Below are 16,778 nucleotides of genomic sequence, written 5' to 3'. Positions count from 1 at the left end.
TGAATTGTCACAAATTGTTGTTGCAATGTCACATATTGTTGTTGAATTGTCACAAATTGTTGTTGCAATGTCACATATTGTTGTTGAATTGTCACAAATGTTGCTGAGATGTCACAAATTGTTGTTGAATTGTCACAAAATTGTTGTTGAAATGTCATGAAATATTATTCAAATGTCATAAAATGTTGCTGAAGTGTCCTAATTATTGCTGAAATATAAATAATCTTTGTTGAAATTGGTTATTTTAATCAATACAAGTTGGTGTTATGCTGAAAGTTGTTGGTATAAAGTTATGTTTGCCAAAGTATGTATTCCATATGTTTTTTTATTAGCAATGATAGATAAACATACATGGACCGATGAGCAAACAAAATTCTTTTGGCACACTTGTATTGAAAAAGTACAAAGTGTGGGTAGAAAAGGTTTGTGTTTGCACAAACATTCATGGAACAAATTAGAAACAACCATTAAGGAAAAGTTTGGTGTGGATTTGAGTCAAAGACAATTGAAAAACGCCTATGACAACCTTAAATCCAAATACACGGGATGGTTATACTTGAAAAACAAAACTAACAACCTTTACAATCCTCAAACAAACACTTTTAACTTAACAAAATACATATAATATATATACATATTATATGTATTTTGTTTATATAGTTGCCATTTATTCATATATTACTTTTGTAACATTGGATGGGTTTAGGGACATTTGAAAGCCGCTTCTTTGAAAACTGTCTCATTGTTGTTTCTAGAGCTTTGTGAAGAACTCTTTGATGGAAATAGTGCATCTAGTAATCTCAGTTATGCCACATCCTAAACACCATCGAGACATGGATCATCTTCTTTCCATGTCACGCCAGTACAACTTATGGACACCCCTTCTGTTAACATAGATGAGGATGATTACTTTTCCAATCATACTAGTGAGACTTTTACTCGGCCACCACCTTGTGTTGCTTCACCTTCTGCTTATTCACCTTCTGGTAACCCCAACAAAAGGGCTAAACCCTCAACTCCTAGACCTAGAGCAGCTAGTGCCTCACCTGATCCACCTTCTAGTGTCTCCCCTAAAGCTTCTATTACTGCTGATGATTTAGCACTGGAGATGCAGAAAGCTCTATGACATTTGACTCAAGGGCCAACAATTCCCCAATGTTTAGAGAAGCTAGAGTTACTCAAATTAGGCCTAGTAGACCCTCTACGATTTGTTGTTTATCATATTTTTGGAGGGACCATGAATATGAGAGATATGTGGGTAAATTTGTCTAACGATCCACAAATATTAAGAGGATGGATCGAGATGACAACTACAAGTTTAGGAGTATTGAAAGATGGAAAGATTGTCCGTTAAGTTTACATATTTGAATTGTTTAGTTTTTAATTGCATGTGTTAGAACTATGTGGTTATGTTTTTTGGTTATTTGATACTTGAATGTTATTTGCAATATGTGCATGGTTATTTGGTACTTGAATGTTATTTGCAGTATTTGGTACTTGAACTATGTGGTTATGTATTTTGGTTATTTGGTTATGTTATTTGGTACTTGAGCTTTATTTTATGTTATTTGGTACTTGAGTTTTATGTTTTGTTATTTGGTACTTGTGTTGATTAATAGGTTTCTAATGGATCACGACAAAAAATATTTCTCATAATTCTAATGTACTTGTACGTTCACTACTTTTGGACGAGGGGTGTCAAACGAGTACGAGACAACGATTCGGAAATGACGTGACATGAATTTACGTTAGAGTTACTTCACAATAATCCTCTACCATGTGTTGAAGTACTATGCATGTCTCGTGAATCATTTGTCCAACTATGTGCGTATTTTAGAGTAAATTACACGTTAAAGGATAACAAACATGTATCAGTTGATGAAAAGATGACTATGTTTTTGATGATGATCGGTCATGACAAACGATACGTGATTATCAAACGAAGATTAACACTCAAAGCAAACAATTCATAAATTTTTTCAAGAAGTGTTGGATAAAATGTTGTTTTTCGCACATGGCATTATAGTACCAACTTCTATTAATCTGAATCCAAACCTTCTGGGACATAATAGGAGGCTACGACGGGTGTTCAAATGAGCAATTCGTGCACTTGATGACACTTTGATATATGTTGTTGTCCTTGCAAACATATGGGATTTATATAGAAGTAGGAGAAAAGACGATTATTACCAAAACGTATTGGCAATATGTGACTTCAATATGATGTTTACGTTTGTTGTGGCCGGTTGGGAAGGGATAACACATGATTCTAGAATTTTATCAGAAGCATTAGCAAATCCACATGCACCATTCCCGTTTCCACCATCAGGTACATTTATGGTTATTTAAATACTTTTATCTTAGTTTGAAAAAGAAATGATTTTTTTTTGTTTTTTTTACAGATAAATATTATCTTTGTGATGCCGCCTATGCAAACATTCGAGGTTTTATGGCACCGTATCATAATGTGAGGTATTGGGTTGGAGATTTTCGTCGAAGACGTGCATAAACGAATAAAGAAAAATTTAACCATGCACACGCAAAACTTCGGAATGTCATTGAGCGTGCTTTTGGTGTCTTGAAAGCATGATTCCTTATATTGAAGAGGATGACACCATTCACGTTGTGTTAAACAGCGAAACATTACCATTGCATGTTTCATGCTTCATAATTTTATAAGAAGAGAGGGACTACGTGATGAGTATTTTGCACGATCTGATGAACTAAATGTCTCGGTTTGGAATAACAATGTAGTCGTTGATAATGATGAAGATGAGATTCTAACGCATGGTACTGTAGCAAACTGTGAATATATGACCCAGTTACAAGATGAAATTGCCAAACAATTGATGCAAAATATGGAATGAAAATTATTAAAGTTTGGTTGTATGAATTTTATTTAAAAATGTTATTGTAAGACTAATTTGGTTGTTTGAATTTTATTTAAATGTTTTAAGACTACAATTATTAAATTTTTGGTATTAAAAAACTATTTTTGGTTTATTAAATCACTTTATTTTAAATTTTTTAATATCTGCAGCAGCCTGTAGATGTTAAAAAAACAAACACCTCATTTTAGTCTGCAGTCTTTTGGTCCACCTCTTCTGATGCAGATGGCTGTAGAGGTGGTCCGCATAATTCAAACATTTTCATTTCGGAAAAACAAACAACACCTAAATCTCTTCTCCTATCTTAATAAAAGACTCTTGTATGTCCCCCCTACAATTCGCTTTCCATTCATTGTTAAATTACTTGTATACATTTGGTTATTTTAAATTTCGTTTTCCTGTCTTTCATTTATCTTTTCAAGTTTCAACATTTGAAAATCCGGTTAACAACAAAACATATTGCACGAGATTTCCTAATTTTTTGGGATTACTATAAATTCAATGTATTCCACCAAAAATTAGCATGCAATCTTCTCCAATTTTGAAATCAATCGGTTCATATATGTGACTACATATTATCTCTATATTATATATATTCCTCAAACGACGACAGTTCCTTTTCTGCCAAGCATTCTTAATTTCAAGAACTTGGTTTTTGATTTTTGAATCCAAAGGTAAGTTACGTTCTTTAGTTTCTTTCTTTGTTAGTCGCAATTTTGAAACATTATGTTGTTTGAGTTTTTCATTTTAGGTCTTCTTTCATGTAGAGGAAGATTGCTACACTATTACGATTTTCCTTTATTTTTCTTGAATATTGGTGGTTTAATAACAAATGTTTTTGCGACTCTATGTATTTTTTGGAATTTGGAGGCAGTATTCAATATCTTTATGCATCTCCATTTCAAGCCCGTCAATTGTTTGATGTAAGTCTTAAACTAGAAGTATGGAGTAAAGTTTTTTGGTTGGATATTTGCAACAGGTTCCATAGCATACATCATGATATTGGTTCATAAATGAGAATATTTCTTTAATTAAATTTAACTCTAAGTCATGATATTGGTTGGTTTTGCGACATGTTTTATGATGTGAAATTTTAGGTGCACAATATTGCCTCAAGAAGAAAAGATTTCATCGTTAATAGAGTTTCAGCAAGGGTTCATGGATGAATTGTGTGATTAGATGACATTGGCATGCCATTTGCAACATTTAGAATCATACATATGACTTTTATCTAAGTTTGATATTTACGACGATAAGCAATTAGAACTAAATACATTTAGTTTTATGACTTGCTATAGTGTAGGAATTGGTCAAGTATCTAAACATTATTTCCTTCTTACAGGTTAAAGAGAAGTTTATCCCGGAATGGAATGGATCTTTGCAATCCGGGACTAAATTCTTTTTCTACTCTTGAATCATTTTTTAATTTGATATACTAGACATTATTAAATAAATTTCCAATTGTTATGCAAGTGGATTCACATAATAATGAAGTAATTCAAGGAAGCAACTACAAATGTAAGTGAGATCTATAATAGTTGGGTTTTCGCTTAATTTATCAAGTTTTTTTTCCTAATCAAATTATGTTTTTATAAATGATATTAAATCTTGGTTCTGTGCTTAATCTTGTATGAGAGTTTTGTGTTTCGGAACTACAAGATGGATGTACCCAAGTTCGTTGCTAAAGTTTGGTGTGACACGCTTTACATTACCTCCTGGTGCACTCTTCATCCTTGAATTTCTTTACATTGTGGTGTTGTTTGATGCCTCCTGGCCCTCTATTTGTATCCAATATTGCTGTGTAGGAAAAAATATGTGTGTATGTATATAAATTTGTATATGTACTAATTTTGTTATGTTTGGTTAACATACATGTCCTTAGATATTTAGGTCTACTTATGAGAGCTTGGTGTACTAATCTGCAAAAAGAAAACAATCAAAATCTTCCTTCCAAATGCCCAATCTTCTCTAGTCGTAAATGGTCCTCAAGCCCGATACTTTTGTTCAGCTCTAGCCATTAGTGTATCCCATGTTCGGACTTGGGAATAGATTTTGATACGATCTGGATAGTAGAGTTAAAAGTACACCCAATCCTCTTGAAATCAAAAGTCAAAACAATTTCCTGAATATGGTTAGAAAAAAAAATCATTACAGCGATCATATTCATATGTGATATCATGTTTGGGCCTTTAACTTCAAGATTTCTTCTTTCTCCATCCTTTCAAATAACGGATGGGTCACTATGCCTAATGTTAATAAATTATTTATGCAATTAACTTTTGTTATTTTATCAAAGTATTCATTACATTGAACTTTTCATCCAATCACTTTGATTTGCGTTGAGTTATCCATCCAGTTATACTTATTTTTCAGTCCATTCTTAAAATGTACTACTTCCATAAATCAAACCCAGTCTTTACTCTATGACATTGAGGTCTATAACAGGTTGACTTTCAACTACAAAAAGCCAAAACTCAAAAAAAATAAATAAATAAATGCATGTCAGATTCCTTATTCCTTTGGTTTGGATTGACTTTCGTTCATACCATGTTTGAGTTGACTTTTAACTTTGAGATTCCCTATTCCCCACCCTTTGTGATCGGTCAGTTGTTCAGATTACAAGTTAATTGACTTATTGAATAAACATATATATGTTTTTATCAAAATATTCAACAAATTAGATTCCTTCTTCGATTACTTTGGTTTGGAGTTTGGACCAAGTATTATTTACCCTTCTTATTTGTCATATATGGGTGCAGCTCTCATCCTTGTCCCTTGAAAAGTACTACCTCCATGAATTAAACCTAGTCATCCTCCATATGATATTAGGTTAATTTACGATTTGACTTTTAAGGAAAAGGTTGGGAGAACTCAAGAAGAATCACTTTAAAAAACACAAAATTAGTAAGAGAGTCGCAGTCATATATGTTTCGGACTTCAGTTGACTTCAACTTCAAGATTCCTTCCTTGTCCTCCGTTTCTGATCAACCCCATATCATGTTCTTAATCAAGAACCTTTAAATGGATATGCAGTTCTTAATCAAGAACTTGCAAAAGAGTATTCAAAAAGAATTTTTTTTTAGCTCACATTTCATAAGAATCTAGAAAAACGTTGACTTTTTATTCAACTTCCTTCCATGAAGAGTGTTTATTGTACGTTGCTGCTTTTCCTGATTCTGTACATTACAGTCCTAAATGCACGCCTTCAATCGGTTGAACTCGATGAACCCACCAAGGCCTTCGAGTATGATAGAATCGATGAGGTCATGAGAGAATGCTCTTCAATCTTGCCTCCCGATTTCGATCATAAACCCTACGGAAATAAACTGTATCGACTTCCAGAAAAATTGTCGTTCGTTAATGGAGATTGGTGGCAGGATTTGGATAAGGCTCCACTGATTCCATATGATGACACGTTAAATGGCTTTTCGGATCAAAGTTCGCCATTGAACTTGATTTCATTCTGGATTACTGACGTAGACAAGACTCATCGGTCCAACAATTCAGTTAGCATCAATGGGGTTTTGCAGCTGAGCATCATGACAGAGCAATTATTCTATTCAGAGACCTTTGGGCGATATCCGATCTTCAACATATACCCGGGGAAATCAGAGTTACGAATGTCGTTCCAAGGTATTGTAACCTATACAGAAGAGAACAATGGTGAGATTGTAATGTGTTTACTTGGAAACGCAGTGTTACCTTCTCGTGGCCCTGACCCAAATAACCCATGGGGATGGGTTAAAGAACCCGGGTACATAAACCAGCCACCACACATCTACGACGATCGGGTTTTGCTGGTTATTCATTACCCCGATAAGTTTACAGTGAAGAAAAGAGGCATTCATGGCAGCTTGAAAAGTTTGAATCCGAAATCAAGCCAAAAGTACTTTGACCAAATACACATTTCTGCTTCCCTAAGTCGTTCTGCAAACTACGAGTTTAGTTCTCAAAAACACGTATCCAATGCCAATTTCGCGAATAAAGATCTTGGTACCTTTAAAGGCGCTAAATTTTGCGGTATTCTTAAGCGCTTGTTAAACTCAGATCCTCTTACCGTTGTGCCGAATTGGAGATGTAACGAGACAGTTGAATTTTGCAACAAGTTGGGTCCGTTTGATTCGGATGCAAGTATAAAAGGAAGCTTTAAAGGCGTAGCACTTCATCTTCAAGATATTCGATGTGAAAAACCCTCTTTAGATCTACAGGGTTATAAACATGGTGGACTTGTAAAGGTTGCTATGGTTATTAGAATGGGTCCGCCTTCAGATGCTCTTTATTATACTACAAGACTGAGAACTGGGCTGAAGAAGATGACGCTTTCAGCTGAAGGGGTGTGGGACCCCTCGATTGGGCAGCTTTGCATGATTGGTTGTCGTGGAATTGTGAATGAAGAAGGCGATGGTTGTGATTCTCGTATCTGCTTATACATTCCACTCTTGTTTTCCATCAAACAACGAAGCATCATTCTTGGAAGCATTTCGAGTGTTGAAGAGAGTAATATGTCTTACTTTCCTTTAGCGGTTAAGAAACCAGTTTATTACTCAGATCAGCTATTACCTAATCAGTATTATGAGTACTCCAAGATCCATTTAGCGCGATCTGTCCTTGAAAAACACGAACGTTTCAGCTTCGGAATAGTCATCAAGAAGTGGTTCTTGACTTTCCCAAAAGTCAAACATGCAGAATCTCTCGATTCTTTTCAAGATGGTCTGTCTCGTCTAGCCATAGATCTCAGGCTTCAACACCCAGTGGTTTCTTCCTCAGAAACTGAAGTGCTATTTGAGATTCTGTCGCTTGGACAGATGTTCGGCAAGAACTGGTCTCTGCAAAAAGATTCAATCATCGGAGAAGACTCTCATTTGAATGTATCGGCTCGACTCAGTCTCACTGGAGCCCAAAATGGTAACTTTTCTGATCTTTCTGTAGAAGGGCTGTATCATCCACTTGTAGGAAAAATGTATCTTGTTGGTTGCAGGGATGTAAGAGCCTATTCCAATCTTGAAGATGGGTTTGACTGTCGGATAGAAGTTGTGGTATCATATCCTCCCACCACAAACCTTTGGTTTGTTAACCCAACTGCGAGTGTTTCAATAGCAAGTCAAAGGAACCAACACGATCCATTGTTTTTTAGATCGATCAAGCTTCAAACTGTCCTACTGATTTTTCAGCAGCAACATGCGGACATTAGTAGTTCCAGTCGAGGTGTCGAGGGTACCTTACAGGTTCTCACACCTTTAGTAGGAATCTGTTGCATTTTGAGCCAGCTTTTTTACATGAAACAGAACTTGGACTCCGTCGATTACGTTTCACTCTTGATGGTTTCCATACAAGCACTTGGGTATGGCTTTCCACTGGTGACAGGTCTTGTTGAGTCGAATCAAAGCTCTCCTACTTATATGATGAATCAAATGATTCATGATATAGATTATTGGGTCAAGATTTCTGTACTGATTTCGTTCTTATTAACACTCAGACTCTACCAGAAAGTTTGGAGATCCCGGATCCGATTACTTAGCCACCATGTGCCATCTGACCTTCCGATTCTCCTCATTACATTCTTTATCCACGTGTTTGGGTTTGGATGGTTTCTCATCGTCTACAAGCTACAATCATGGCTGTTCGGACTAGATGAATACCTAGGGCTGGTTCAAGATTTGTTTTTGCTTCCTCAAGTTATCGGGAACTTGATATGGCAGATCAATTGCAAACCGCTGCGGAAATCATACTTTGTTGGGTTAACTGTGATTCGACTCCTCCCTCATGTTTACGGCTACAGATCATCCGCAATCGTATATCCTTCTTCCCAGATCGTGCAGCAAGGGGCCATTGGAATACCTGCAATTGCTATTTTTCTTGCGATCGTTATATATGTTCAACAGAAATGGAGTTACGAGAAACTTAATCGGACATTCACTTTAGGAAAGTTTAGGTTTTTACCACGTGGGTCCATGGCGTATGTACGCTTGCTGCCGGTGGAAACGGAGGCTGAAGTGAATTCCGGTTGCGATGGAATGATGAAGACGTTGCAACGACGCAGGGGGCGGAAGTAGAATGAAACATAACCATTGGCAGCGGTTGGAATTTGAACATAACCATTCTCGTGCGTTATAAAAAAAATGATTAATGAACATTATGCTATCCACAATGCATTTTCATAGAGTTCAATGGCTATTTACAATGCATTCAATGGATTGCATGCTTTAACTCTTTATTATGTTTGATATTTTTATGTTTCAGTCGCTGTATATTACATTAAAAGTTAAAAATGATCAAAGAAAAAAAATGTAAGATGTTTTAAATAGCATTTTTTTTTTGTCTATCCTAATAAATAAGAAATAATTTTGTCACGTGTCTTTCTTTTATTTAATTGGTCACATGTCATTTTGTCATAATTTTGAAATATATTTATTTTTCACTTCTCATTTACTTCATTTTTCATTTCCAATATATCATTAATTTAGTTTTCATAAATTAAACCTATCATAATGACTATTAATTTTAAGTTTTAAATTTTAAATTACAATTTCAATTTCAAATAAATTTACAGTTTAAACTTTTGTTTTTAACATTTTGTTATAATTAATCCATTTAATACATGAGTTTGATAACTAAACACAAAATTTTTATTTATTTATTTTTTTCATGTTTTTTTATCATAATTTTCAAATTCAAATATACTTCCCATTAAATTGTTCCTATTTAACATTTTGTTTTAATCAATCCGTATAATATACGAGTCTCACAACTAGTTATATAATAAACAAATTTATAGTTTTTTAGTATTTTTGTAACATCCCAAGTTCAGAAGCAAGAGTTCAGGGGTGTAAAGTGTAAATAGAAAAGTAGACTCGACGAGTTAGAGCTTTAACTCGTTGAGTCGGAACGTGTGTTGGGCACATGATATGTGACCTGACTCGCCGAGTCGGCGGCTGGACTCGACGAGTCAGTGCTGGGAAGAGAAGACCCTAAATCTTAGGGTTTGCACCATATTTAAAGGACCTTATGTCCTCCCCTCAGCCTCCTTGTTACCTTTGAGAGTCAGTTTACCCTAAAATCGTGTGAGCTTCCATTGTTGAAGAGATTTGAGCTTTGGAGGAGGAATATAGAGAAGGAAGCTTGTAGATCAAGAGGCTAGTATCAAGGAATTCGTGTAGATCCAGAATCTAATTCATCTTGCCATCTTAGGCACGTTCTGGAGGTAACAAGTCGTTTCTTTGATCTCTTTCCTTCTAGATCTATTCTTGGATGATGATTTAGGGCTATTTAGCATGTTTGAGATCCATCTCGGGTTTTGGGACTAGATCTGGGGTTGCAACTTCAGATCTAGACTTATCATGGTCCATGGAGGCATAAAGTATAAGCCTTTGTGCATGTATAAGAGCATTCTTGTCTTGAACCTTCTTTCTAGCTTGTGTTGAGCCTATATTGCCTTGCATGCACGTAAAGTTGGAAACTTTACGTGTGAAACTAGCCCTAGGAGTCCAGATCTATGAGTTGGAAGCAGTGAGATGGTCTGAAATCATTTGAATAGGGATGACTTAAGTAGACTCGGCGAGTCTGTTCTTGGACTCGACGAGTTGGGTCGCAAACCCTAACCCAACTGGTTATGATGCAAATCGGTGAGTTGAGTGGTGACTCAGTGAGTTGGACAGGCTGGGACTCGGATTGAAGGACTCGACGAGTCATGGGGTGACTCGGCGAGTCCAGTCGCGAATTGTGGGGTTCTGAGTTCATGAACTCGGCGAGTCACTAGGATGACTCGGCGAGTAGGGTCAACCAGGAAGGTTAACTTTGACCAGGATTGTGACTTTGAACAAGAGTTGACCAGTTTGACTTCAAAGGGGTATTTTGCTAATTTGGGCTCTGGTGGTTATGGTTTCAATGAAGTTTTAGGTGGCGGTGATCGGGAGTTTTGATCTCATCTCTTCAGTTTGGCATTTGCAAGGTGAGTTATCCTCACTATACTCAAGGGTCTAAGGCACCAAGGTCGGCCCTCTGATTTGTATTTGAGATAGTTACGTTTGTAACATGATAGATCAGTATCCTGGTAGATTGGATGTGGTTATGCTTAGTGACCTATAGTTAGGTCTAACTGTCTGTATGCTGGTAGGAGATTACTTGTTACATGTGCACTTGGTTGATTAGTAGTGGAGGGTATTCCATCCCGAGGATGATAGGGCCCTAGTATGTTGTCTCTATAAACTGTTATATGGCTCTCCGATAGGTGTACATGTTTGTTAGTATGTGGGCATTCCAACCCGATGGTTGTGGGCCAGGAGTATTCCATCACGGTAGGATGATTGGACTCATAGTAGGTGGGCATTCCAACCCGATGGTTATGGGCCAGGAGTATTCTATCCATATAGGATGATTGGACTTATAGTAGGTGGGCATTCCAACCCGATGGTTGAGGGCCTGGGGTATTCCATCCTGATGGATGATTGGACCCATAGTAGTTGTTGTATGTATAGGAGTGTGGGCATTCCAACCCGATGGTTGTGGGCCGAGAGTATTCCACCATGAGGATGATTGGACTCGTAGTATATTGGCATTCCAACCCAATGGTTGAGGGCCAGGGGTATTCCAACCCGATGGTTGACTAGACCCATATGTAATGCCCGTAGATCCGGGCTAGTCAATTTAGAGGCAATAGGGATCGAAAATGACTTTTCAACAAAAGATTATTTAGAATGAATAATCTTAACCAAGTTTTATAATATGTCTCAAGGTTTTCGTACATATAAAGAACACCGAAATCCGAGTTATAACGAAAAAGTTATGGCCCGTCGAAGTTTTACGACAGAACCGGCACGGCACCGGGAAGCGTAAAAAGTAAATTTACGATAGAAGACTTTTTAGCCTTAGTAATCTAAGCCAAAGTTGTAGAGTATGTTAAACCGAGAAAATCCATAAAATGAACGCACAAATCTGACTTCGACTAAGGAAGTTATGATTTTTCGAAGTTTCGGCTTAGCAGTGTACAACCCGAAACTCGAAATTTAGTTCGAGCGGTTTTTGGCTTACGCGACCTAAATGAGAGTTGAAGATCTCATTAATAGGAACTCAACGGTAAAAAGATGGACGAAAACGGAGTTCGTATGAAGAAGTTACGAATTCTTCGCGGTCATTTAATAGTCTAAACGCCTCCTACTGTTAAATTTGAGATCGGTCGAGAATTAGCCGACGGAGTCTAAATGAAAGTTGTAGATCTTGATTTTAACTACACGTTGAAAAAAATAACGTCGAAAACGGAGCTCGTATGCGAGAGTTATGATTTTTCTAAGTTTGAAGACTGATATGCGATAGGGGTGACGTGGCACCACCAGAATTGGACACGTGGCACCACCAGAAGGCTGCCACATGCCCCAACTCGGCGAGTAGGTTCTCCTACTCGGCGATTCCATCAGGAATTCACCCTATAAATAGAAGTGTCGGGTTCTCTCATTTCTCACACCTTTCCCCACTTCTTTCTCTCTCTACACACTCTCTCTCTAGCCTATCCTAACCCCCCCTAAAGTATAGGTAAACCCCCTAGAACCCAAAGGAAGCCCCGAGGCTCCCGAAGCCTCGAGAAAATAGCCTTTCGGCTCAGAAACGTTGCTCCGGCGGAGCCCGATTTCCAAGGAAACACGCTATAAGTGAGATGTACCTAACCTATCTTTAGTATAGCTTATGTTTTAATATAGTAACATTATTAGGACCTTAAAATAATTATTTGGGCTATTATTATGAGTTATATAGAGTGTTATTTAACGCTTATATAATAATAATAATAGCTAGACTATTAATTAGTCACGGTTAATGTTAGACTAAACCCTAGTGGTATTGATACTAGGTTTTATCGAGGGATAATTGTTTTGAGATAACGAAGCACTGCTCGAAGGCAGAATCACCACCTTTTCAGGTGAGTGTATAGTTACTTTTAGCTTACACATAGATATGAAGTATTTTATATAAATTACGTGCTATGTGTGCATATTACCTGAATACTTGCTATCTATGCTGGATGAACATTTTTATACATGTTTTCAATAATTTAAATTGTATATATATTTTACATCTATGAAAAATGTTGGGGTAAAACATGGGTAGATGTAATAGTTGCTGTGTGATAAAATGAAATAATGAGAGGCATCGTTATAGATGTTATTGATGATCTAGTCATCTAGCGGAATATAGATGACGACTACGGACTATTCTAGACAGTCTAGTGGAACATTAGCAGGCTCGCAACCTGTAGGTGTTTATTTGAACTGTGTGTTTATTTGAACTGTGTGCTCACCAGATGTACTCCATCCCCCACATGGTCGCCTTAAGGACATTTATTGCTGAGGAATCCCCTTAGCAGTAGTGTCCATCCCGATGATAGTCCTTAGACTAGGTCCCTTGTGTTAGATGTTTTAGGGACGTAAAGTGAGGATAACGGGAACGGGTAATCGGGTTTGTTTGGTTTGATAAAGCTAATAAACTTATTTATTGTGGGTTGAAAACCCCATGTGCTCACCAGGCTCCCAAGCCTGACCCACTCAGTTTCTTGTATTACAGGTAGTGGTGCATGAGCATAGATGTGATGTCTTGGGATGAGAGATTAATGGATTTTAGGCCTGTAAATACGGAATAATGTAGTAAGGCCTATGTTGTATTGTTTATACTTATGTGTTGTATCGAACATGACATCCCGAGTCTTTTTAATGAAATACATTTCTAAGGAAATGCTTTTGATAAATCTTTATCATATTATTGTTTTGGGACAAATTCCGCAACTATTTTATTAAAAGGTTACTCTGATTTTGAAATAAAGTATAAACAAAACCGGTCTTTTCTGGCCGTGAAAATGGGGATGTCACAGTTGGTATCAGAGCATTAGTTTAAGCGAACTAGAAATTTGTAGGATTTCTAGACTTAAACTTAGAATGCTAAGCGATGATTGTGAGGTGTGAGCACTAGCTTATTTTAGGAATTATGCCTAAAATGCTTTTATGTGCTAAATGCTTTGTGCCTGATATGCTGTTAATTGTTCGGATCTATGGTTTGTTGCTGACCGGATCTGGAAATCTTATGTGTTTAGGATTCTAAACGTACGACTACAATATTAGAACTAGCATGTAAACGTTTCGGAGAGATAAGGATGATTTGAACATCATTCCTAAATAAAGATCTAAATTCACCTTATTCGGTGTATAGATCAAGATGGCAAGGACCCGTAGCGGAAACGTGAATGCAAATGGGAACAGAAATCAACCCCCGGTGATTGAGCAAATACCAGTTGTGGAAGCCGCTGCTGAGCCAATAACGATGGCCGGAGTGCAAGCGATGATCCAGGCGATGTTGGATCGTCAAATGGAGGAAACCAGACGTTTGCTCCAGCAAAATCGAGAGGAAGCGAATATTCAGATCGAACAGCCCGAGTTGAACGAAGCACAGATTGAGGAGGGAGACTACATAGAAACTGTTGGTCAAGTCAACCCACCAATAGTTCAACAAAACAACCAAGATGACGGAGTCGAGAGAAATGGATGCAAGTATGAGGATTTTCTGACTTGCAAGCCATCGACTTTCACAGGAAAGGAAGATCCGATCGGGGTCATGGATTGGATCTCGGAGATGGAGTTAGCCTTCATGTCGTGCGGTTGCAGAGGAAAACTACAGACCACGTTTGCAGTGCGTCAGTTTCGAGGAGGCGTTATACGTTGGTGGAATACCTTGGGGAAGACTTTATGCCCTAACAAGCCCTTGCAACTGACATGGGCAGAATTTCTGGTGCAATTCAAACGAAAGTACTGCTCAGCTCAAAACTTACTCGAGCTAGAGAACCAATTCCTGACCTTGAAGAAAGGAAGCATGTCAATTGATGAATACACCAACAACTTCACAGAGAAGATGGAATTCGCCTTGTGTCTTGTTCCGGATGAGCTGACGAAAATCGACAAGTACGCGGTGCCAGTGTGTCAGGCAACTACTCTGGAGGCAGCTATCTGGGCTGCCAAGTCTGTGGAGGATATGATTAAGGGAAGAGCTGCCAACAAGATTGAGGTTGGCGAAAAGAGGAAGTTTGAGGGGTCTACGAGGCCTAATAAGAAGATCAAGTCTGGTTCAAAGGAGTTTAGCGGAGGAGGAAACAAAGTGAAATGGTGCGAGAAGTGCAAGAAGGATCACTTTGGGAAATGTAGCGAGGAAGTGACTTGCTACAAGTGTGGGAAGACCGAACATTATGCCAACGAGTGCACCGCCAACAAAAGGGTGTGTTATGAATGCCGTGAAGAAGGGCATGTTGCTAAGGATTGCCCGAAAAAGAAGGAGGCGGCAAGACCAAACATTCCACAAAAACCGAAGGCAAGAGCGTTCCATATGATCCTCGAAGAAGAAGATGGAAATGAAAGGGATCAGGAATGAGGATCTATGAAGTAGTCGTGTAAGTAGTACCACGTGGTGTAGCCTATTAAAGGCATAGTATAGGTTGAACTTGAACACCTATGTAATCGTTTCAAGGAATAATATAAAACCTAGTTTTGTTATCTAATGTGTCAAGTTGTTATATGATTTTTCTTGTATGGTGACTTGGGTGAACTGCGGGACAATACTTGGGACGAGTATGAGTAGATGTGAAAGGTAATAAAGGCCTATACTACCGGAAGCACATGACTCACACTTGGATCAGGAAAAGTCACAAGGTTACCAAGAGGCTAGTAAATGATTTCGCTTTATTCAAGTATGTCGTTACCATTGTTTCAGTAATGACTAAGAAAATTGTTGTTATCCCGACCCTAGTGGACATATCACATTGAGTCCAACTACGATGAGTAGGTTACGTGGTTCAGAGAACCAAGTTTTATGTAGCATCCGACTTTAACCAAACGATTGAAATCAAAGCGATCAATAGAAGTATCGCGCTCGTTGTTATAGAAGTTGGTAGCTAGAAATGCTACATGTTAAAGTGTGATTATATCACATTAGAACATGAAGGAAGGCATAGTCTGTTTTAGAACTTAACTCTAAGAGACCTGAGTCTAAACGTGCATCACATGATGATAGGTCATAATTTGGAGTCTAACTTGAGGTAGAGAGCAGGTGCACGATCAAGTACTGCTTACAGTCAATAAGTTTAAGAGATAGACTTGAAGGAATAAAGAAGTTATAATTATTACCTAGGATGAAGAGATGACGTATGGAGTCATTATACGAGCCCTGTTTCGTTGATGATTCTGGGACGTAATCATCCTAAAGGGAGATAATTGTATCACCCGTAGATCCGGGCTAGTCAATTTAGAGGCAATAGGGATCGAAAACGACTTTTCGACAAAAGATTATTTAGAATGAATAATCTTAACCAAGTTTTAGAATATGTCTCAAGATTTCTGTACATATAAAGAACGCCGAAATCCGAGTTATAACGAAAAAGTTATGGCCCGTCAAAGTTTTACGACAGAACTGGCACGGCACCGGCAAGCATAAAAAATGAATTTACGATAGAAGAATTTTTAGCCTTAGTAATCTAAACAAAAGTTGTATAGTATGTTAAACCGATAAAATCCATAAAAAGAACGCACAAATCTGACTTCGTATGACGAAGTTATGATTTTTCGAAGTTTCGGCTTAGCAGTGTACAACCTGAAACTCGAATTTCAGTTCGAGCGGTTTTTGGCTTACGCGACCTAAATGAGAGTTGAATATATCATTAATAGGAACTCAATGGTAAAAAGATGGACGAAAACGGAGTTCGTATGAAGAAGTTACGAATTCTTCGCGGTCATTTAACAGTCTAAACGCCTCCTACTATTAAACTTGAGATAGGTCGAGAATTAGCCAACGGAGTCTAAATGAAAGTTGTAGATCTTGATTTTACCTACGCGTTGAAAAAAAAAGAACATCAAAAACATAGCTCGTATG

General features: G+C 37.6%; 1 protein-coding gene across 1 annotated transcript; it reads left to right on the top strand.

The window, feature by feature from the left end:
• Positions 1–6,025: 6,025 nt before the first annotated feature.
• LOC145054135 (uncharacterized) lies at positions 6,026–8,941 on the top strand. The gene has a single exon (XM_079002280.1). It carries the CDS (start codon positions 6,026–6,028, stop codon positions 8,939–8,941), a length of 2,916 nt encoding a protein of 971 aa, XP_078858406.1.
• The last annotated feature ends 7,837 nt before the right edge of the window (positions 8,942–16,778 follow it).

This window comes from Lactuca serriola, chromosome 1 (genome assembly GCF_051521515.1).
Source record: "Lactuca serriola cultivar US96UC23 chromosome 1, Lser_US96UC23_V15, whole genome shotgun sequence".
NCBI classification, from domain to species: Eukaryota; Viridiplantae; Streptophyta; class Magnoliopsida; order Asterales; family Asteraceae; genus Lactuca; species Lactuca serriola.
This window is presented reverse-complemented; position numbering and strand designations above follow the sequence as displayed.

Bases quoted from the DNA above. Each gene is read 5' to 3' on its own strand.
- LOC145054135 (XM_079002280.1), top strand. From the start codon at position 6,026: ATGAAGAGTGTTTATTGTACGTTGCTGCTTTTCCTGATTCTGTACATT.